This window comes from Rhinichthys klamathensis, unplaced genomic scaffold, assembly GCF_029890125.1.
Source record: "Rhinichthys klamathensis goyatoka isolate OS25496 unplaced genomic scaffold, OSU_Roscu_1.1 h1tg000111l_1, whole genome shotgun sequence".
In the NCBI taxonomy this organism is placed as follows: Eukaryota; Metazoa; Chordata; class Actinopteri; order Cypriniformes; family Leuciscidae; genus Rhinichthys; species Rhinichthys klamathensis.
Genome location: NW_026606649.1, coordinates 10,637,802 through 10,661,642, shown reverse-complemented (window position 1 = coordinate 10,661,642; position 23,841 = coordinate 10,637,802). Strand labels below are relative to the sequence as shown.

The 23,841-nt window shown below is 37.9% G+C and overlaps 1 protein-coding gene across 7 annotated transcripts in view; it reads left to right on the top strand.

Annotated features, from left to right (window-relative positions):
* Positions 1–23,841, top strand: part of lmo7b (LIM domain 7b) — a 54,074-nt gene that overhangs the window by 16,389 nt on the left and 13,844 nt on the right. For 6 of the 7 annotated variants that reach the window (XM_056254442.1, XM_056254438.1, XM_056254439.1 and 3 more), the window contains exons 10-17: positions 10,599–10,628; positions 11,220–11,427; positions 13,413–13,558; positions 17,854–18,256; positions 19,888–20,157; positions 20,455–20,569; positions 22,047–22,208; positions 22,858–23,030. In XM_056254442.1, coding sequence (XP_056110417.1) covers positions 10,599–10,628; positions 11,220–11,427; positions 13,413–13,558; positions 17,854–18,256; positions 19,888–20,157; positions 20,455–20,569; positions 22,047–22,208; positions 22,858–23,030 — 1,507 coding nt within the window. The remainder of the gene's footprint in view (positions 1–10,598; positions 10,629–11,219; positions 11,428–13,412; positions 13,559–17,853; positions 18,257–19,887; positions 20,158–20,454; positions 20,570–22,046; positions 22,209–22,857; positions 23,031–23,841) is intronic. The other variant, XM_056254443.1, reaches the window with a different exon arrangement.

The window sequence follows — 23,841 nt, the reverse complement described above, 5'->3', positions numbered from 1 at the left end:
ATTGTTTGGGTCTTGACTTCAATTTTCAATAATGCTTACTGCACCTTTAAAATGGCCTGAATTTCAAATTTCTTTCCATTAAACATGTATATACTCTTGCTATAATAATTAAAAAATGTGCATATAAAATTCTTCTCTCAGTTAACTGTAAAAGGTTTTGTCTAGCACACCTTTTCTCCGTGTAATTCGAGGTGGTTTTCTTAGTCTCTCCACCTCATGTTTTGGCTGTAGCGAAAGTGGGCGGGGCTTATGCCACAACCTCCCACCTGCTTCTGCCTTCCTCCAATGGGCAAGCAGTTACCAGAGTGACAGTGACTCTGACACGGACCACCCTGAGCCAGACCTTGTCCAGGATGACCTAGCGAGTCGCAGATTTCGCTCTGTAACCTCTATGGCCCCCGTGAACTTTGCAATCCCTTCAAAGCCCTCGGGCCCCAGGGTGGCCACTATGGTGACCCCAAATGCTAGGAAGTCATGGCTCACCTTTTCAGATGCCTCACGGCTAGCTGCAGTGCCACCACAGAGATCAAACCAGAGGTCAGAGTTTTAGAGAGTGTTTCGTATACAGTGTGTCTGCAGTGGTGCTCTAATATTTGTGCTTATGTACATCCAACTGGTCCTAACCACTTTGTTTTGCTCATGAAATGCAATTATGTCTTGATTGCGAATAAATAGGCTTATTAATTTAGAATTTAGAAGATGTGCTTAGTTTTTCCTAAACTCACGTTCAACTCTGATGGAGTTTGTTTGGAAGCATTATTGCTTTGCCTAATCCTTCGATTTCAAGAATCATGTTGGCATTGTGTGGGTCTTCACTAATTAGCTGATCATTCATCTCATTACCAGAACTAATTGTGGTTTGATGTTGCTGTGCATTCCACTAACTAGCACTAAAAACAAAAGAGCGGTTAACAGTTCTTAGGCCTGTTGCACGAAGCTGGTTTCAGTTCCTACAAAGGTAAGTTTGAGTAAACTCCGTTTTTTCGGGCTCAATAAGTTTTTACCTGTTCACTGCCATGATAACTTGCGCTACATGGCTAACCTGCTCCGGAGGGTTTAGAGATCACAAACCAAACCTGGACCAATCAGCTACAGCAAAGCGACATATAGTATCTGATGCATTAAAGCCACTCCCACTGTATCTCTAGCTCCAAATTAAAGCAGTTCATAGTGAGAAAAAATGTAGACAAAATTGTCCATTATTATATATTTTATATTATATATGAATTATAATTATTTATAATTCAGTCAAATGATTTTATGAATTGATAATTCAAATAAAAATAAATGTGTGTATGTATATACACACACACACACACACATACATGCATACATGCATACATACATACATACATACATACATACATACATATATATATATATATATATATATATATATATATACTACCGTTCAAAAGTTTGGGGTCAGTGAGAATTTTATTTTTTGGAGGAAAGAAATCAATACTTTTATTTATCAAGGAATAATTAATTTGATCGAAAGTGACAGTAAAGACATTTATAATGTTACAAAAGTCTTTTGAACTTCCTATTCATCAAAGAATCCTAAAAAAAACAAAAACTGTACAACTGACAGACCAACAACTGTTTCAACATTGATAATAATAATAAATGTTTCTTGAGCATCAAATCCTCATATTATACTGATTTGTGAAGGATCATTTGACACTGAAGACACTGACACTGGTGATGCTGAAAATTCAGCTTTGATCACAGGAATAAATTACACTTTACTATATATTCACACAGAAAACAGCTGATTTACACTGGAATAATATTTAATACTATAACTGATTTTTGTTGTATTTTTAATCAAATAAGCGCAGCCATGGTTAGCAGAAGAGAATTCTTTTAAAAGTATTTAAAATCGTACCGACCCCAAACTTTTGAACGGTAGTCTATATATACAGGTCCTTCTCAAAAAATTAGCATAGTGGCCCTCATTTATCATTCTTGCGTAGAAACGGGCGTATATGTTGGCGAAAGATTATGCTTACACTCCTCTCACCGCCTGATTTATGAAGCTGTGCGTACCTTTGAAATCCAGGTGTACGCAATACCTGCCCTTGATAAATCCCGCGGCTGAAAACGATCGTCATTAGAATAACACGCCCCTATATATTCAAGTCTCCGCTTCCCACACGCCCTCATTTTACGCCATGGACACACGGAAGACGGCAAAGAAGAGAAACTTCTCTGACGTGGAGCCGAAATGACCTATCACAATGCAATATTTTACAGCACGTCTTTTGAATTAGCATTCAATTTCGAATCACGTTACATGTATTGGGGTGTACAATAGTGATGATGATGATGTGATGTGGAGTACCATTCATTCACATTAATAATTGCATGACAATTTGGAATATTCTTATTATTATTAGTATGATTTGTATTATTAATGACGCTTATTGTTATTTAAAAGAAGAATGTCATTATTATTATTTGTATTATTATTATTATTTAAAAGAAGAAGAATGTATTTTTTATTATTTTGTCAGTCTGAATTATTTTTTGGTCATGAAAGCCTTTCGTTACCGAACCCAGTCCGTGCGCACCTGCCGGGCCTAACCCTGAAACGTCAGGGTAAAGCGCACAGGCTCGCAACTGAAGGAATACATATGGTTACAAATCAAATGCTTTGGTAAAGTCACACAAATTAAACATTGAAGTCCATGTTGCACAAAAATAAACACTGAAGTTTATAACTACTATGTTGTTGTTTTTTTGTTTTACAGTGGGTCATAATATATAATATCTTTTAGTTTGTCAGTGCATTTTGTGGTGTTAGGAATTGTTTTTCTGCGCATTTCCGCACTAACTCAAAACGTGCGTACATGTACACCACCTCCTGAGCTGGCGTAGGATTTGAGCGTGCCGTACGCCAACGTCCATATTGATAAATCTCAAAGTCACCGTGGTTTTGGGTGTACGCCAGGTGTACGCTGGAAATTTGGTGTACGCACTTTTGATAAATGAGGGCCATTGTGATAAAGTTCATTATTTTCCATAATGTAATGATAAAAATTAAACTTTCATATATTTTAGATTCATTGCACACCAACTGAAATATTTCAGGTCTTTTATTGTTTTAATACTGATGATTTTGGCATACAGCTCATGAAAACCCAAAATTCCTGTCTCAAAAAATTAGCATATTTCATCCGACCAATAAAAGAAGTGTTTTTAATACAAAAAAAAAAAGTAAACCTTCAAATAATTGTTCAGTTATGCACTCAATAGTCAATTCTTGGTCGGGAATCCTTTTGCAGAAATGACTGCTTCAATGGGGCGTGGCATGGAGGCAATCAGCCTGTGGCACTGCTGAGGTGTTATGGAGGCCCAGGATGCTTCGATAGCGGCCTTAAGCTCATCCAGAGTGTTGGGTCTTGCGTCTCTCAACTTTCTCTTCACAATATCCCACAGATTCTCTATGGGGTTCAGGTCAGGAGAGTTGGCAGGCCAATTGAGCACAGTAATACCATGGTCAGTAAACCATTTACCAGTGGTTTTGGCACTGTGAGCAGGTGCCAGGTCGTGCTGAAAAATGAAATCTTCATCTCCATAAAGCTTTTCAGCAGATGGAAGCATGAAGTGCTCCAAAATCTCCTGATAGCTAGCTGCATTGACCCTGCCCTTGATAAAACAGTGCACCAACACCAGCAGCTGACATGGCACCCCAGACCATCACTGACTGTGGGTACTTGACACTGGGCTTCAGGCATTTTGGCATTTCCTTCTCCCCAGTCTTCCTCCAGACTCTGGCACCTTGATTTCCGAATGACATGCAAAACTGAGCAACAGTCCAGTGCTGCTTCTCTGTAGCCCAGGTCAGGCGCTTCTGCCGCTGTTTCTGGTTCAAAAGTGGCTTGACCTGGGGAATGCGGCACCTGTAGCCCATTTCCTGCACACGCCTGTGCACGGTGGCTCTGGATGTTTCTACTCCAGACTCAGTCCACTGCTTCCGCAGGTCCCCCAAGGTCTGGAATCGGTCCTTCTCCACAATTTTCCTCAGGGTCCGGTCACCTCTTCTCGTTGTGCAGCGTTTTTTGCCACACTTTTTCCTTCCCACAGACTTCCCACCGAGGTGCCTTGATACAGCACTCTGGGAACAGCCTATTTGTTCAGAAATTTCTTTCTGTCTTACCCTCTTGCTTGAGGGTGTCAATGATGGCCTTCTGGACAGCAGTCAGGTCGGCAGTCTTACCCATGATTGCGGTTTTGAGTAATGAAACAGGCTGGGAGTTTTTAAAAGCCTCAGGAATCTTTTGCAGGTGTTTAGAGTTAATTAGTTGATTCAGATGATTAGGTTAATAGCTTGTTTAGAGACCCTTTTCATGATATGCTAATTTTGAGACAGGAATTTTGGGATTTCATGAGCTGTATGCCAAAATCATCAGTATTAAAACAATAAAAGACCTGAAATATTTCAGTTGGTGTGCAATGAATCTAAAATATATGAAAGTTTAATTTTTATCATTACATTATGGAAAATAATGAACTTTATCACAATATGCAAATTTTTTGAGAAGGACCTGTATATATACACATATACATATATACATATACATGCATACAAATACATATAAATGCAAGCTTTAATATATAAAGCTTTTAAGCTCTTTGTGAACCTACACTACCGTTCAAAAGTTTGGGGTCGGTACGATTTTAAATACTTTTAAAAGAATTCTCTTCTGCTAACCATGGCTGCGCTTATTTGATTAAAAATACAACAAAAATCAGTTATAGTATTAAATATTATTCCAGTGTAAATCAGCTGTTTTCTGTGTGAATATATAGTAAAGTGTAATTTATTCCTGTGATCAAAGCTGAATTTTCAGCATCACCAGTGTCAGTGTCTTCAGTGTCAAATGATCCTTCACAAATCAGTATAATATGAGGATTTGATGCTCAAGAAACATTTATTATTATTATCAATGTTGAAACAGTTGTTGGTCTGTCAGTTGTACTTTTTTTTTTTTTTTTTTTTGGATTCTTTGATGAATAGGAAGTTCAAAAGACTTTTGTAACATTATAAATGTCTTTACTGTCACTTTCGATCAAATTAATTATTCCTTGATAAATAAAAGTATTGATTTCTTTCCTCCAAAAAATAAAAATAAAATTCTCACTGACCCCAAACTTTTGAACGGTAGTGTATATAAATTATTTAACACTAGAACCGCCAGAGGTCAATACCTAAAACCGTGCCAGCGGGTAAAAATTGGCCCATGCAGGACTACTGTTTTGATATGCCTAGAAAAAGTATTAAGTCACTGTATTATGCCACTGTCTTACCAATGTAATGTCTTGAGAATTTTTTTTTTTTTAGTCATCAACTGTTTTTGTCCTGTTTTGTTCAAGGCTATTTTAAGCAGGCTACACTAATCACTGAATATAGGCTAAATCATCCTGCAATGACAATGAGAATTAGAAGGAAATAAATGCATGTTTGGGTGGTGTACCAATAAACTTGGGGTAATCATACAAATTTTGTTAATTACATCATAGATTGGATTTTTTTCTTCTTCAGAAAACGGGCAGACTTGAATAAATAGCAAGTAGTAATAAATAGCAACAAAGTAGCAAACAATTCACAAAAATTGTGAAACAAAAAATGTATTATTAATCCAAAGTTTGAAAATGTACGAGTAGGCTACAACATCTTCATTTGAATGTGCGTTGTGTGACTGTTTACAGTAAGGCTACACGTTGCTCAAACACAGCGTGAAAATAAAGGCATTATATTGGTGAATTTGACCTGCTGGCTGTTTTAGGTATAAATGCCCTGTTTTTAATCTGGTTTTATCTAAACCATTTTTAATAACAGAGGATTGTAAATGACACAATTTTAGTAAAAGTCAATGACTGGGAGACTTGGATATTTTATTGCAAATCTGTTATGAACATTTAAAAACAGCCATGGGTAAATTTTACCCTTTGGCGGTTCTAGTGTTAAATTCAGTTGATTCACTTGTATTGATAGTAAGATATTTTCTTTCAGCAGCCTTCTCATATTTTTACTTCAGCAGTGTTTATTCTTGCCTTGAAAATGCATTTAAATTCATTAATATTTTTTTATAGCAATCTCTTAATCGTCAGCAGAGAAGTGAATTGCGTGACTTTCTCGCGAGAAGTGAATCAAGCTGATGCTCTCCGTGTTCCATGTGATTGGCTGTTCGCTACACATGACACACTTTCAGGTGCACACGCTCCAGAGTTAATCACAAACTCTAGATCAAACCTGAGTTGACAGAGAACGTTTATACCGAGTGCTGTGAGCCAACTGAACCTGATCTAAACCAGGTTTGATGTGCATGGGTTTGTCAAATCCAATCCTTCAGAAACTCAGGTTGTTCAGCTAGCTTCATGCAACAGGCCACTGCATGTGTGTCCATGCATGTGCTTCTTGGAGACATTTTTGCTCATCTCATATGGATGGCTCTTTCTTGGGAAGCAGTGTGTCCTCCGTTCCTTCTGAAAATGGATCCCCAGAATGTGAATCTGCTACTTTGGAGGAAGAGTTTCTTCAGCGATCCCTGAACAATGGCACGAGTGACTCCGATGAGGACAGAGGTTATGCCGATCCAGTGCTGGACGATCTTTACACACGTCGGGTGCTCATCTCCGAGCATCAGACCTCCATCAATGCTGATTCAGACAGGTTCCTGCCCAAATATTGGACCCCTGAGGAAGCTCTACATGTGAAAAAGATCAGGCTAGGGTCCCAGCGCAGGCCATGGTATAAGAAGATGCAGGGCTTCAGGTTTGTCTTATAATAGAGAGAAAGAGGGTAATTTTTTTATAGAGCTTTATAGGACAGTTGGAAAATACCAATTATTATTTTATTTTTTTACAGATCAAAATTAAACACATTTTAGATGTACTCTAGGTAGTGCCTGAAATGAAATCTATAAAATATCACAATTTCTGTTCAAAACCAAATTTGATCATATGCTTGTTTTTCACAATTTCCATGTCTGAACCCTTAAAGAGTCACTGTATCAAGTTAGCAACCCTTGTTTTTCTATTGTTTTTCAGTAAATATTGGTTAAAAAGTACATAACAGCAGCTTACATTTATGAAAATTATTGCTGACTGATATGGATTCGATTTTATACATTTTTAGAGAATTGACCATACATTTTTGTCTTAATTTGAAACACTTGTTATAGAAAAATAACGATAAAAAAACCTTAAAAACATTCTACTCATAACGAAATAAACACACTGAATGTCCCTGTCTTTTCCTTTTTTCCTTTTCCTCTGCTTTTGCTTTCTCCTTTTTTTCCTCACTCTCTGTCTCTCCTTTCTGTAGCCGAAAGATGTCTGGTTCCTCTGAGGACGACACTGATTTTGACATCACCCCTTGGCTAGCTGCACCTGCTCCAAACTTTTTTCATGATCCCAAATCCCCCCACACCTTTTGAGCCATTCTTGCGCTTTTATTTTCTTGTGCAGGAGTGCATTGGATAATTAACTCAAGCATATATATTTGGAGAAGGATATTGTAATACTAATTAAATGCAGATAATGTCTGTATTAAAATGTACTTCGTAAAAAATCTGTGTAATATTGAAAGCTTTGCTTAATTTTGATAAAACATTTGTTTGCAATATGGATGTAGCAAAGTTTTAGCAAGTGCAAGCAGTTTATACAGCAGATACTATGTATGTTTGCATCAAAACTTTGCTTCCTTTTTAATGAAGCTTGATTTTTAAGTCTAATGTAGCAGTTGTGGCCATCTTGAGACGGTAGCACATTGTAGCTAATTTGGTAACATCCATTAAATATTGGATTGTAATTTCAGTGTTAGACCCATTTATTTATAGGTGTGAGATGACTTAGCCCAAGCATGGATAAAGAGTAGTCCATCTAGCACATTTATATAGAATAAGAATGCCAAAGAATGCAAGCACATGTCCTGTGTGAACAGTCCCTAAGACTGCATTTGTGTAGTAGCTCCTATAAGACACAATTGAAATGAAACCTAGAGCACTGCGACTGTTTTGCTGTGGTTTACATTTTAAAGGTAGGGTAGGCAATTTTCAGAGCGGCTAGTAATGGCAAGATAGCTTTTAAAAGCATGAAATCCCACCCTCCCTTCAGAGAGTCTCCAAAGCCACTTCTCATTCAAAACACATGATACATGACACAGCAGAGTTTGCAAAGCATCATGACACCAGAGATGGTGTTAAACTACTTCATGTCTCAAAGCACATAGCTATACAATAATAATGAACACAAACAACAGAGAGCACTGACCTGTACCACCTGACTGCTGCAGATTAATTTCGGCATTGATAGTTGGCATTGAAATGCATAAATTCGAGTAATTAACCGCTCCGAGTATAACATCACAGGTTTCCATATCTTCCAAGTTTCAGTAGTTATGGCGTGAACGCAGCATAACCTCATTGTTTTGGTTCAGGAGGAACTGTAAAAGGTGGCTGCAGTTTCAGTTGCGGTGCTCGGTGACTGAGATCTGTCTAACTCTGCATAGCATGAAACCCGCTGATGACGTGTGATGTCTGCACGAGAAGGGAGGAGGTATGGAAATACATACTTTGACAGGCAGGTAGCACATCCTATCAATGCATTCGGACCGAATCCAGTGATTGGACGGACATTTTATGGTCCTACGCCTCACCTAAAGGATTATTAGGAACATCATACTAATACTGTGTTTGACCCCCTTTCGCCTTCAGAACTGCCTTAATTCTACGTGGCATTGATTCAACAAGGTGCTGAAAGCATTCTTTAGAAATGTTGGCCCATATTGATAGGATAGCATCTTGCAGTTGATGGAGATTTGTGGGATGCACATCCAGGGCACGAAGCTCCCGTTCCACCACATCCCAAAGATGCTCTATTGGGTTGAGATCTGGTGACTGTGGGGGCCATTTTAGTACAGTGAACTCATTGTCATGTTCAAGAAACCAATTTGAAATGATTTGAGCTTTGTGACATGGTGCATTATCCTGCTGGAAGTAGCCATCAGAGGATGGGTACATGGTGGCCATAAAGGGATGGACATGGTCAGAAACAATGCTCAGGTAGGCCGTGGCATTTAAACGATGCCCAATTGGCACTAAGGGGCCTAAAGTGTGTCAAGAAAACATCCCCCACACCATTACACCACCACCACCAGCCTGCACAGTGGTAACAAGGCATGATGGATCCATGTTCTCATTCTGTTTACGCCAAATTCTGACTCTAACATCTGAATGTCTCAACAGAAATCGAGACTCATCAGACCAGGCAACATTTTTCCAGTCTTCAACTGTCCAATTTTGGTGAGCTCTTGCAAATTGTAGCCTCTTTTTCCTATTTGTAGTGGAGATGAGTGGTACCCGGTGGGGTCTTCTACTGTTGTAGCCCATCCGCCTCAAGGTTGTGCGTGTTGTGGCTTCACAAATGCTTTGCTGCATTCCTCGGTTGTAACGAGTGGTTATTTCAGTCAAAGTTGCTCTTCTATCAGCTTGAATCAGTCGGCCCATTCTCCTCTGACCTCTAGCATCAACAAGGCATTTTCGCCCACAGGACTGCCGCATACTGGATGTTTTTCCCTTTTCACACCATTCTTTGTAAACCCTAGAAAGGGTTGTGCGTGAAAATCCCAGTAACTGAGCAGATTGTGAAACACTCAGACCGGCCCGTCTGGCACCAACAACCATGCCACGCTCAAAATTGCTTAAATCACCTTTCTTTCCCATTCTGACATTCAGTTTGGAGTTCAGGAGATTGTCTTGACCAGGACCACACCCCTAAATGCATTGAAGCAACTGCCATGTGATTGGTTGATTAGATAATTGTATTAATGAGAAATTAAACAGGTGTTCCTAATAATCCTTTAGGTGAGTGTATTTAGACCGCTTAACTTAGTGATTTCTATCAGGATGACTGTGATGAGACCAACCAACCTAACAAAATGGGTTTCTGGAACAAATCACCTACCCTGCCTTTAAATCAAGGGCTTTATATGAAAAATCTCTAATAACACGTCTGTGGCCGTTCCTTGCACTTTACTTACTGAACTAGTCTTACAGAATTCAGTAAAACATATTTACTGTTGTCAGGGTAATGTTACAAATTCTGTTAATGCAGTCATGACAACTGGAAATAGCTTTTTCATACACCTTTTCACTTTTCATACACACATTTTTTTTTGTGACTTTCTGATATGCTAGAGTCTGAAGTCAAGCAACTTGCACTGAAATGTCAAATCAACTTGTTAAATTTTGCGGGCCAATAAAAAAAACCCCAGCTCAGTAACGTGTCATTCGTGTGAATTTTTGCAACTTATCTCTGAGACTCTTATTTGTATTCACTTTTGTATAGTATGTACTTTACATTTAATGGAATAGTTCACTCTAAAATGAACATTTGAAAGCCTGTCTTCATTCATTGTAATTGCATGGAAATAGTCCCAGGTTTTTTTTTAACATGTGGGTGGGTAAATAAATGTATTTGTGGGCGAACTAATATTTAAGTGATCTTCCGTGGGTAGAAAAAAAAAATCTATATCCATCTGTACTATAAAGAGGAATTTACAATCACATATTTCCATGGTTTCCCAGATTTCCCATCAGACGCTCTCGGTACCCTGGGTGAGTTCAGCATTTGTTGCTTCAGTGGTGGTGTCATCTTGTGCTAGCAAACGCCGGATATCTTTTGCATTTGTGTTTTCATTTTGCAGCCTGCTTTTTTCTGTTTAAATGTGTGCTTTTTTTAAATAAATGACTTGTCCTTCAAATAATTTGATCATTACAAAACATTTTAGAAAGTGCTGCATGCTATAGCAGTGCCATACGTGTGTCTCTGCAATACTGTGCATAATCTTTGTTTTATGGTGTAAGCTTTAATGCATACGCTGGTTATATATTGCATCATAGTATTATACTGATTATTTTTCCTTCATTGTTGGGACTTTGTGAGCTTTAAGCAAATGGGGACTATATATACTGTATATACAGTATCTTAGTTGTATGTGTGAGTTTCTGCTTGTCTCTTTATTTACTTTATGCTGCTAATGGCAGTCTTTGAGGCTTGAATGGAGACACGGTACTGTAGCAGGTCTTATTTAACCTCTAGATGTCAGTATAACCCAATTGTACTTCTGCAAAATCCAACATTGCAATCTTTTGGTATTATGTATGGAGATTAGCATTTAAATAACCATGTCCATCTCCACTCAACAGAAGCAAATCCATGGGTGACATCCCATTGGAGCCCATACCCCAGGAATCTGACAACTGCTCCAGCTTTGACCCACTGGGGTCACGCCACGTTCACCAGAGGTCTGTTGGAGAGCTGACCCTTGAACCCTCAGCCATACAGAGAGTTCAACAAGAGCAGTTACAGAACATGAGGGCCAGAATGAAGGAAAGTGAGGCCAAGTGGCACGAAGTGAGTGATGCTTAGTTATTTGAGAAACATTCTATGTCACACTGGTGGAACTACTGAACACACCGATTATAATAGCCAAAAAATTTTAAAGTCCCCCTGTGGTGAAAATCAAGCTTTTATGTTACTTATGTCTGTGTTGTTTTTAATATGCTTTAAGACAAACCATGTGCAAATTCATAGTCGACACCATTGCTGAGTATTTTCTCTTTAAAACTGCAGTGAACCAAAAATGCGGTTTGATATCGCGTGTGTTTCTGACGTCACAAACTACCTTGTGACCAATCACGTCAACGTGTGATCGTCAATGAGTGGATCTCTGAGCTGGTGTGAGTGGAGGCGGGGCTAATTTGCATATTTATAGTACCGCGTTTACATTTTAATCATTTACTAGACTCTTTTATCCAAAGTGACTTACAAATGAGAAGAGCAATAGATGCAATCAAAGTAACAATAGGGTAGCAATATGCAAGTGCTGTGACCAGTCCCAGTAAGTCCAGCATAGTACACGTAGCAAGGCTTTTTTTATTTATTTTTTATAATTAGATATTGAATGCTAAGTGCCAGTATTAATGGATCAAGTGAACACTCCAGGTAAGGCTGTGAAAGTGATTTTGTGATCCTTTGAGATGGTACCATGAGGCGCCGTTCACCTGCAGAACGCAAGCTTCTGGATGGCACGTAGGTCTGGAGTAATGAGTCTTAAGTAGGGTGCAGAGCCAGGGGTTGTTCTGTAGGCAAACATCAGTGCCTTGAATTTGATGCGAGTGGAGTGCAAGTTTTTGAGGAGAGGTGTGACTCTTTGTTAAAGACCACTCTTGCTGCAGCATTCTGGATCAGTTGCAGAGGCTTGACAGTGCATGCTGGAAGGCCTGCCAAGAGAGCATTACAATAGTTCAGTCTGGATAGAACAAGAGCTTGGACATGGAGTTGTGTAGCATGCTCTGATAGGAAGGGCCTGATCCTCATGTTATATAAGGCAAATCTGCAGGGCAGATAGCAATGTGGTCTGTGAGGTTTAACTGATCATCAATCACAACTCTAAGGTTCCTGACTGTCCTGGATGGTGTTATGGTTGACACACCTAGCTGGAAAAGTGAAGTGTTGGGTTAGCTGGAACCACAAGCAGCTCTGTCTTTGCAAGGTTGAGTTGAAGGTGGTGGTCCCGCATCCAGCAAGAAAATATGTCTGTCAGGGTGTAGAGTAACATTCACGCTATCTTAAGGCATGAATCATTTTTCTCTCAAGAAAAAAACGTTTAAATATGTCATTTTGGTGATCAAAGATGAGTTTTAAGGAATACAATTATTGACTACAGGGAGACTTTAAAGGAATAGTTTGCCTAAAAATTACAATTCTGTCATTTATTCACACTGATTGTTCTAAACTTCTATGACTGACTGACTTCTGCTGAACACAAAGGATAATTTTAAAGAATCTTGTTAACCAAACAATTTTTGTTTCTATTGACTTTCAAGACATTTTCTCAAAATATATTTTATTTCCACAGAAGAATGAGTCTCACACAGGTAATGAAATATGATTGTGACTAATTGACAGAATTTTCAACACTTCACCTTTAAACTACTGCTAATGCCTCTATTCCTTTAAGCATTACAACCTTATATAATTGCAAAAATAATGACTGTTTCAAACAACCGTCTGCTATTTTTTCGAAACAAATAGTCCCTCTACAAACTTATGTTAGCCATTAACTTAAACATTTCTGGTGTCGTTTTCTGTGTGTTATTCCATAAAATATTGCTTAAGCATCTTTTAAGTTTTCTCCATGATGTTGCTACTTCTGGATTGGCACTGGGGGGCCTTAGCGAGCCAAATAATAGCAGAAATGTTTTCGACTGGCTTGGGAGAGAACTCTTACCCGTCTTCAATCATTCACACATCACGCTGATGTTATTGTCTGACAGGTATTTTTTTTTCACCATATTTTCTCATTTATCACTCAATTTTCACCTCTGTCATTGCAGGATCTGAGCAAGTGGAAGAGCCGGCGGCGGAGCGCAAACTCTGACCTCCACAGAAAGCGTGAGGAGAGGGAGCAGATTGAACTTACTAGTGGGGGAGGGACCAGTGCCATCAGGACTGCACCGCTCACCGGGGGGCCGGGGGAGAGGTGTTTATACTATAACGTATTTTACTCACAACAATGCACTTTGAATCTGTTTAAGTACAGATTTTTTTTAAGGAATAGTTCTACTTAAACCACAAATTATTATTTTATTTTAACCTAATGTTTTCTTTTTCTTTTCAAACCCGAATTACTGACTTTCTTTTGTGGAACACAAAATAAGGAATTAAGCAGAATGTTTGAGCTGCTGTCTTCTATAGGGTACAACAGGGCAAACGGCTCCATGAGGTAAACTTGATGGCACAAAAGCTTGCCGAAGCACTTTCCAAAACATCCGCTTTTCAAGATGCACGTGGACATTTGTCTGATCCTTGACGCGATTGTGGGCAGCAGCGCAAAGTTGGTTTTGCGCTAAATTGATCTAATATTTGATGTTTTAAGGAGATTTAAGTAGCAAATGAGAATTGCTGAAATTTAATATGATTTTCAGTTTTGTTCAAGCTAATTAAAGCAACCGTTTTTCAATAACGGAACAATATGTAAATGTATGGTATTGTGGTAAAATGCACCCCTGCTGTCGGGGCAAAAGGCACAATAATTAACATGATAAATATCTGGCTGACTTTTCCATTTTGTTGGTGGTTAGGTTCAGATGGTAAATATCTTTTATTAAGTTGGGTGTCCACCTTAGAGATAATCACCATATTTATAATGAAACCATCATATTTAAAAATATGATATTTATCATATATAATAAAATATCATTTAATGTTAATACTGTAAATCTAAATTTATTATGGAATCTTATTTGATGCTTTTAGAATCTTTACTTTTTAAAAATAATTTTGTATTTTTAAAATATATTTTTTATAATAACATATTTTAATGACAGTGTATATATTGAACAAAAAATGTATTTATCAAAATAAACAGAAAATAGTGCAAACTTATGGAGGACCAAATTACTCAATGTAATTAAATGCATAATGAATTGAATAAACCTTTAAATGCACCAGTTAATTATAAAATAATTATTTAATTAAAGATAAATGTATCGATTTATTTTATAAAATGTGTCGATTTATTTGATAAAATTCCATGAAAACATTTACGTTTAATATATTTCACAATATCCTTTCACACACATTTGTCTGAATATCAATTTTTTCATAATAAAATGTTTTTTCAAAAAGCCGTTTTTCATAATAACATGCTCAATTTAGGAATGATGGCTATTTGATGAATCATGTATTTCCAAAGCACGATTTTCCCCAAAAATGTAATTTGCTAAAGTTGACAAATGCCTATCAACAGGCAGTGGGTGGTGCTTGGTGCTAATTGGCTAATCCTTATCAGATACTTGGGTCTGGTGAGTGGCATGGTCAATTGAAAGATTTTTGCTCATAATTTGCTTATATGCGAATTCAATGCTATATCAAATGTACAGTAAATAAATAGCATTACGATGTCCAGAAATCAATTGAGTGTAATGTATCGACATGTATTGACTTGATGTTGCATGTGATAGTTTCATTCTTACGTCTAGTGTAATACAATATATTGTTAGTCCCGAGATTCTTCACGTTAGTGCATAAATGCATAGATCCGCATTTATCATTCGTGTTCCCTAATGGTCTGGTGGTAGAAATTTTAAGTGTGTCAGAGGTTCCAGGTTCTAATCCGCCCTCGTACTGATTTTGCCGGAATAGAGAGTCCGCAGCGGCATTAAGCGATAGGTTGACGCCAAAAGAGAACACTATCCGCGCCACTGATAAACAACGGGAACAAACAGCATGATTTCAAAAACATCCAGCGCCAGATCGCCTCTTATTTAAGACAAATTAACATCAACATAGGTTTCATTTGCATTAGGTATATCTGTGCTACGACATATTTTCAAAAAAATAGTGGTGGTTACAATACAGAGTCTGGCAAAAAGTGTTGGACATGTCCCACCCGCAAATTACACCTATGAGTAGATTCAATTCGGAGATATGTGAAAGATATGGTCTTAGTTAGATGGATTTGTCATGTCTGCCCTCTTCAACTTTAAACCAATTAGCGCCAAGCACCGCCCACTGCCTTTTGATTGCCATTTGTGAAATGTTCTCTATTATGAACAATCTTTGGGAAAATCGTGCTTTGGAAATACATGATTCATCAAATGGGTATCATTTGTAAATTCAGCATATTATTATGAAAAGCACATTTTATTATGGAAAAAAAAAAATATATATATTTAAACCGTAATAGTGTGTGAAAGTGGATATTGTAAAATAAACATAACACTATGTTTTTTTTTTCATGGAATTTTACAAAAGATATATACATTTAATTAATAATTAAATTAGTTATTTAATAATTTCAGAATAAACTGGTGCATTTAATTATTGTTTTATTGAATTCATTTTTTTATTTAATTTTGGTTTCGTCATTCTGCTTAACTCCTTTTGTGGTCATGGTAGAAAGTCAAGTGGGTTTTGAAAGTCATGATGATGATAACAGAATTATTATTTTTGTGAATTTATATGCCAGATTTACATAGGAGGCATGTTTTTTGCATAAAGGAATGCAAGTAGAATTTGCACTGACATACCACATTACAACAAAGTTCCGCTGTTTTGTAAATTTCCTTAGTCTGTAACACTTCACAATAAGGTGTTAGTTATTATGTATGTAGTTAGTTATTAGTTACTACCAGGGTTTCTGCGGGTCTTAATTTCCTTCATTAAAAACTGCAAAAACCCTGTACTCCATTTACAGCATTTATTAATCTGAATGATAATTTCCACATATACATTTCAAGTTCCAATTAATATATACAATAGTGTATTAATAAATTAACAGATTAAAGGGCAATTCAGTAGTTCTTTAGCTAGCATTGGCATCGCTGTTCATGTGTTTTTAAGTATCGTTCCCACAATGCTGTTTAATGCTGAATAAACCAGATGCGGTTGCATAAACCGCTAAGACTAGTCTTACAAGTTAGTTAAGATTTTTTTTTTCTTTAAGACTTTTCATAACTTTTTAGAGTCGGTTACATAAAATGAAGATTGGTTTAATTTGATCCCAAAACGTAACTGCTAGTGGGTCATAGATCTTAAAGTGTCTATGTCAGGTTAAATTTTTTTTTTTAGATATATTAAATAAGGGTTAGATGTCTGAGTGAAAATGCAATTATCATTAAAATTATTACTGTAATTACCCTACAGTAAGCTTTATAGCCATTTCTGTCAAGATTATATTTTTAAAACACAGCTGAGCTGTGACGTCAGAAGAGGGAGTCGTGCCACAAACGTTCTATTCAAGTATGGGGAGTTTTGAGTCTGAGCAGATCCCAAATCCCCCTCAAAATCCCCCCACAGCCATACACTTTTGAGCCTCCCAGGCGTGAGACAGATGAGGAGGCAAACAGAAATTTAAATAGTTCCTATCGAAGAAACATAAATATCTAGAGAGAACACGAACAGTGTAAACACGAACAGTGTAAACGTAAAAACTGGAAGAAATGTGCGCTGCAAATGACCAAAGTCTTGGATACCGAAGCAGCACTGAAGTCAGCGCGTTTGGTCCGAACAAAGTTGACCCAGGCACGGAACACAGACCTGCTTTTTGGGAAAAAGTGGACTCTGTGACCGGTTTTAACTGTGTTTTAGCACCCAGCACTACCGCAGTAATTCACCATTGTGAAAATACGCCTGCGTATACCTAACTAACTACCTAACTTAAATAGCTAACTAAATAAATAAATGTCCTAATCACTAATTCTCTCGCTCTATCACTCGTACAATTATCAACACAGCTCACAGACTCACTTTCTCAGCGCTCTGGGGAGACGTCTCCCTCTTATGACGTCAAGCGATCCGTTTGGGCGGAGGAGCAGTTTTAAGTGAGTCCTGAAAATAACTAACTTTTTCATCTTATATTCTGCCTTTAGGTATCGAAAATCATACAAAGCAATACAACAACTTGTCAAACGTGCATTTCCCCTAACTATTTTGTGTTAATCCTAATTACAAATTTAACCTGACATACACACTTTAAGACACTGGCTTAACATAATGGCTTCTTTATCTGTCTAACAAAAAGAAGCTACCTTGGCATTATTACTCAGAATGTTCTGTCATTAGCTTGTTATCAAATTCTAAGGTGCTACCACTTGGTGTTCACGTGTGGCTAATAGAGACATTTGATAGTTACACCTGTCCTCCAAGCCCTCTCCACCCCCTCTCCCCTTCCATTATCAGCCATGTGCTTTCTAGCAGAGTCCTGCCACATCCTTAAACTCCTACCCTAGGATCAGATCAGACATTCATTCCTGTTGGTTCACTCTCTTCCAGCTCCAACATGCCTGGACCCATGAGTGATGCAGGGTCCAGTGTCAGCAGCGCTAGGCTAACTGGATGGTCAACCACCTCGGCTTCACCCCTCACGAACGGGACATCATCTTCTCTGACCAGAGGCACTGACATAGAGACGCCTGACTCAGCCCAAATGTGCACCGGTGAATTCTTTAACCCTCCAGCAGCTGTTGTCTCTGAACCCTACGAGCAGCAGGGTCCAGACTTCAGCCGCCGCGATAGTTTCCTAGAGAGTTTCTATGCAGGGGGAGCACGCATATCTGCCACTCTACCAAGGGGTTTCAGAAGGTCAGAAGGTTGCTCGCGCCTCTCCACAGGCATCACACCACGTCTATTTGGAGCCAAACCCTCCAAAGTGTCCACACTACCCAAAGTGTATTCCGTAAGTGGCCATTCTCAGCCTCTATAGATTGTGTGCTTTATTCTTTAAAAAAAAGTCAGATCTGAATGTCAAGTCTTGATTATTGTTCTGGATTCTCAAGGTGGAGGCTTTTGATTCTGATTAATGTGGGGTTTTTTGTGTGTCCATTTCACTTGGTATTCAATATCCCTCTGTCTGATTTATTATGCAACCACTACTACACTTTCTCTGTGGTGTCCTCGTTTATTTCCTTTTATATAGTGGTTTTATTTTTCTGTTCCTTAAGCTTTTTTTGTACAAGATCATGGTTCTGGCGAAGTGGAATATTTATTTCATGCTTAAAAGGTTTGACCTTTTGAACATGTATAGAGGTTTTCTGTAAATAGGGATGTGCACGAGTACCCGATTAATCAAAATTGACAGCAATGATCTTAAAAACATACGTAGTTTTTCTTTTTTTCCCCAGATTGGTTTTGGCGGTATTTGGTCAGTACCTTGAGGTCTGATTCGTTTTGGGACCGCATGCCATCCAGTGGCCAGTTGCATAAATGTGTTAAGACACTATGTTAAGACTGTGCCTAGTCTGACTAATTAGCAGTTAGCCAAGTGGTAATCAGTCTTACGTTTCAGATTCAAATTAAATCAATTTGCGGTTTTATGTAAAGGACTTTAAAAAGTTATGGCTATTAAAGAAAAACAAAATAGATGACTAACTTGTAAGACTAGTCTAAGCAGTTTATGCCACCGGCCACAGATCGGAAAATAAAACTCTTCCAAAGCTCACGGTGATGAGCATGCAGTGGTCATTGGTAGAGCTGGGTGATACAGCTTAAAAAAATGATGATGATGATAATAATAATAATTAATGTCATGGTCTTTAGGAAACAAAACAGCCAATTTAAAAGATCCACTGAAATTGTTATATTCATGATGTTTAAAAAAAAAATTATTTATAGATCAGCAGTAACTTCATGTATAATGAGAATATTAAATCTATATTGGCCAGCATTATTCTTCAATGACAATTTAATCCACCTGACCTTGACCTACAGTAATTGTTAGTTTCTAAATAGTGCCTAGTCTTTCTCTCTGTGATAAAGGAGTGAGGGATGAGGAAGAGTGGTAGTTTGTGCAGTGTTCCATGTGTGAAGTTTAGTGTTTCTCTTCATCACTTGATCATCTAGCGGCTGGCTTATGAATAATGAATCAAGCCACTACTACTGCTCTGCACTCTGGGTGCTTCGTGAAACCCAAGCTAAGACTTCGGTGTGCCTTGTGTGTGCTTTTCCATGACGGGCTTCTCAACCATGTGTGGACACACGCACTGTCTCAAACAAAAGCAATTATGTTGCCTCTGTATATTGTACTGTGTTTTTAATAATAATGTGGCTTTATACAGGTACATTGAATTTAAAATTAAAGTCAACAAGAAATGGCGCATGAAAGTTATGGACCAAGTTGTTTGTTTGTAGTTTTTTTTTATTTTATTTTATTTTATTCATGGGCTTGTTAAAACCAATTTTTTTCAGGCAAATTAAAATTTTTAGTGCTCTAATACACAGTCCTAAATTGAACAGAATTCATGGTTGTAGTAGTGGTTGTTAAAGAAAATGGCCACTTTATTTATTTGGTTTTATCTTGTGTTTCTACAGATTGATGACTCTCATAAAAGCCTAATCAGTGGACACAGAGACTATTCTATCATCCCCTCATTCCTCAGCGGTCAAGGAAAGGTCACAGCCTCTGCCGAGACAGGTCACTCTCGTTCAAGCACTCATCCAATCAACCCTAAGAAAGCGGATGAAGACTGGAGAGATGGAAGGTCATCAGCGCCTCCCGTGAACTCTTTCGTCACTAAAGTGACCATGGCCGCTTCCATGATACAAACATCTCCTGTTGTCTCAAAAATAAGAGAAATTAAGGTAGGCTCCTTGACGATCTGAACCAATCCAATCATGACGTCCAGGACATCCCTGATGTACTAACTGTACTTAACTTAAACTTAAACTGTAATGATATATATAATGCCTAGAAGTCCATTTAAGACAAATTATTTCATTATTATTTTTTATCTTTCATTTATGCAGGTATGTGTGATAGTGGACATAGTTTGTGTTGTACTGACTGAAGCAGATTTCTTGAGGAAGAAGGTGTCATGGGATCCTCAGGTGTCACATTCTCTCTGTATCTCTCCCTCTCTCCCTCTCTCTCTCTCTCAGGTGGGTCAAAGTGAAATGCGAATCTGTTTGAATCAGAAGCCTAACAGCGGGAGAGACTTTGGATTCAAGGCTCACTGGGACTCAACTGGTGCTTGTGTGAAATCAGTTCAAGCAGGTAAGACTTACAATTCAAAACGGCAAAGTGTTTAACTAGAATAACTGCTCCTTTTAAATGCATCTGGGCTTTGCAATTTCACTTTATAAGAGTGAAATGTGAACCAGCTGTAACTCAGTCAGGTTAGATGCCCATTTCTACCATACAGAATCTGTTTAGAGATAAAGGGTGAAACTTTGGTGGTTTGTTTTTATGGATGAATGGGGGTAATGGAGATAATAACTGAGTACAAATTACATTTCAGAAAATTAAAGAAATCCTAAATACAGAGTTTGAGAATTCATGATTAAAGTTTGAAGAATCTTTGCATACTTGTCACAGATTAAGAGTTTGTGGATCTTTATTGTGTATCACACCGTGTGCTTGACAGTTATTTTTGTAGTTTCTTTGAATTTTTTTGAGAATGCGAGGAGTGTTTGTGACTGAACGTAAACGTTCATGGCAATACAGTGTGTCATTCTCAGGATTCTGGAGTGAGACTGAGATGAATGATTTATAGAGAACAGTGAAGGTGTGTTTTACTGTGCATTAGTCTGATTGGTTAAACTGAAAAAGTCTTGGAACCCATCCTGAAGGGAGTCTGGTCCTGAGCTTAGGATATATCATCATGAATGAGAGGAGAGGCAGCATTCATCTGTGACCTGTGCATTTACAAAAGCAGGTTAGGGTGGCCATGAATGTAGTAAATATAGTCTAAAGCACATCTCCATTATATCAGCTCTCATCTGTATTGTTGTTTAGAAGATACGGAGAGCGGTTGGTTCTGACTCCTGGCATCCTTTAATCAGATGTATTGTGTTAACAGAGTTAGGGTTGGGAAGAGAAGGCTCGGGTTGATCTCCTTCCCCAGAATTCCATTAAACACACTAACCTACATGTACTGCCTCATCAATGATGTATGAACCTGTTGTTCTTTTCTATTTAGGGCTGTCAGTCAGTTAATATATCATATTAATTAAATATGTAGTAATGAATCAACTTTTTTTTTTGTACATGTTAAATGCATTTTTATACAGTACTTGTGTGTGGAAAGTGCTCAAATGTTGGTTTCAGTACTGAAATTCAGAGTAAATTATACGTGCATTGTAAATGAATATTCTATGTAATACATAGGCTATGTACAATGAAATATATTATGAAATTATACAATGTTAAATGTACAAAAAAGTGGAATAACTACCAGGAACAGAATCAATATACAGTGAAATATACAGCATTATGCACAATGATATTGTACAATGCAATGTTCTATATACAGTAATTCAAGTTGAATAAGATTGAAGAGCTGACGTCCTGTTTGCACTTCATCAGATTAAGATCTCAGCAAATGAAAACCTTCTAGAACTTTATTTGTTTTCAATAAATATCCTATTGGTCTATATCAGGAAGTAAAGTTGATTCTGTACTCACAAACTTTCTCAGTTTAGCTTAAAGGCACAGCCTTGACGTGCTTCATCTCTGTACCTGCATCACACAGGCAGCCCAGCGGAGTTGTGTGGTCTGCTGATGGGGGATGAGATCGTGGCGTTGGGTGGATGCAGGGTTGCCGAAATGAATTATGAGCAGTTTAAGGGCAGCATGGACTCAGCACAGCAAAAAGGCACTTTACTGATGGACATCCGGCGACATGGCCAAAATGGTGAGGGTGTGGAAACTGTAAGAATCAGCCCTCACTGTGTAAACTGACCATCATTTCACCAACATAATTTTGTACTACCAACAAGTGAATGTGTGAACATAAATCAAGTAGTAATATATTTTAAACTCTTTGCCTCTTTAATGACACTGTTCATATTCAGAGTACACAATTGCATACATACACTATGGAATTGGCATATAAATTATTTCTAGAAACAGCTGTTGCAATTTGATGTTGGGTATTTCGTCTTTATATTTTCTGGCACAGTTCTTTCTGCTTTTGAGCTGAGAAAATGAAGGTGCCATTCCAGAATCAGATGCTTTATCTTTTGCTTTCTGTCACTGTGGGAAGGTGGTCTGTCTGTCTGTCTGTCAGTCATTCTCACTGTCCGGTCTGATAAAGTTGGGTTTTCTCTATTGCATCAGTAATCTTTGCTTCAATATTATCATAGGGAATAATTATTAGCACCCTTTAATTTCATTTAATGCTCACTTTTATATTAAACCGTATAATTTTACCCACTTAAAATTCCCCTTTCACAAATTACATCTAATTCTGATTTAAATAATTGGTCTAAATCACTAACAAGTTCACTAACATGTGACCTGGCATTTCTGAATTGCTGATGTATGTTTTGAATACTGGACAGACTGGGGCAGTGGCCACCCTTCCCTACCGTACAAGAGCCATAAGACCATCAATTTGACCAGTGCCAATTCAACACTTATAGGGAGGCCCGAGCACTATGTCTCGATCAGCACACCCTCAAACTCTCCAGTGGAGACTGTGGTGAAGACACAGGTCAACGGACAGCCTGCTAATGTGAGTCAGGACAGGAATATAATGAATGTGGTGGACTGTGGGAAATTGTTGTTTTTTAAATTTGTTCATTTTTATTACTTGACCAAGTTGGTAAGTCATATGCTTGTTTGTACAGTGAGTGTTAAAGGTACACTATTTGTAAAAAGATTTTTTAAAAAAACATAAAAAAAAAAGAAATGTATTTTATATTCCGCGAGGATGCATTAAAAGGTTTAAAAGTGAGTGAAGACTTTTACATTTTTACAATTTCGGTTTCAACTAGGGGTACGTTTACACGACAACGATATGCTTAAAACGGAGAAGTTTTTCCTTTTGAGTTTTCCGCGTACAGACGACACCATTGTCAAAACGATCCCCATTCACAAGGATCTGCGAAAACAACAAAAAACGCTGTATTCTGCTGCCAGGCCAGCCTGACTTCGTCATACTCATATTCTAGTCAGAATGTGAGTCTGATACTGCTCCATAGGGCTTTGATTATGAGGCGTGTCTTAATCGAACCAGGAAAAAAAAAACCTCTGCACTCAATTGGATAGACCTACAACCAATCAGGGCAACGCAGTAAGTGACGTATGTTGAGCGACTCATATCAACAGAACTGAACTGCACAGCACGCACTCACGAAAAAGTATTTAAAAGAAAAATGAGTGTTAACGACCTTTGCCGGTGTTGCAAAAAGAATTTAAGGATTCGCAGAGTACTTGCAAACTCGAAAAACATTTTTGAACGAAATAGAAAATGTGAATACGAACAAGTTCTCCGTTTAGGATTAGATCTCGACAGTAAAGCCAACAAATCTACTCGCATTTGT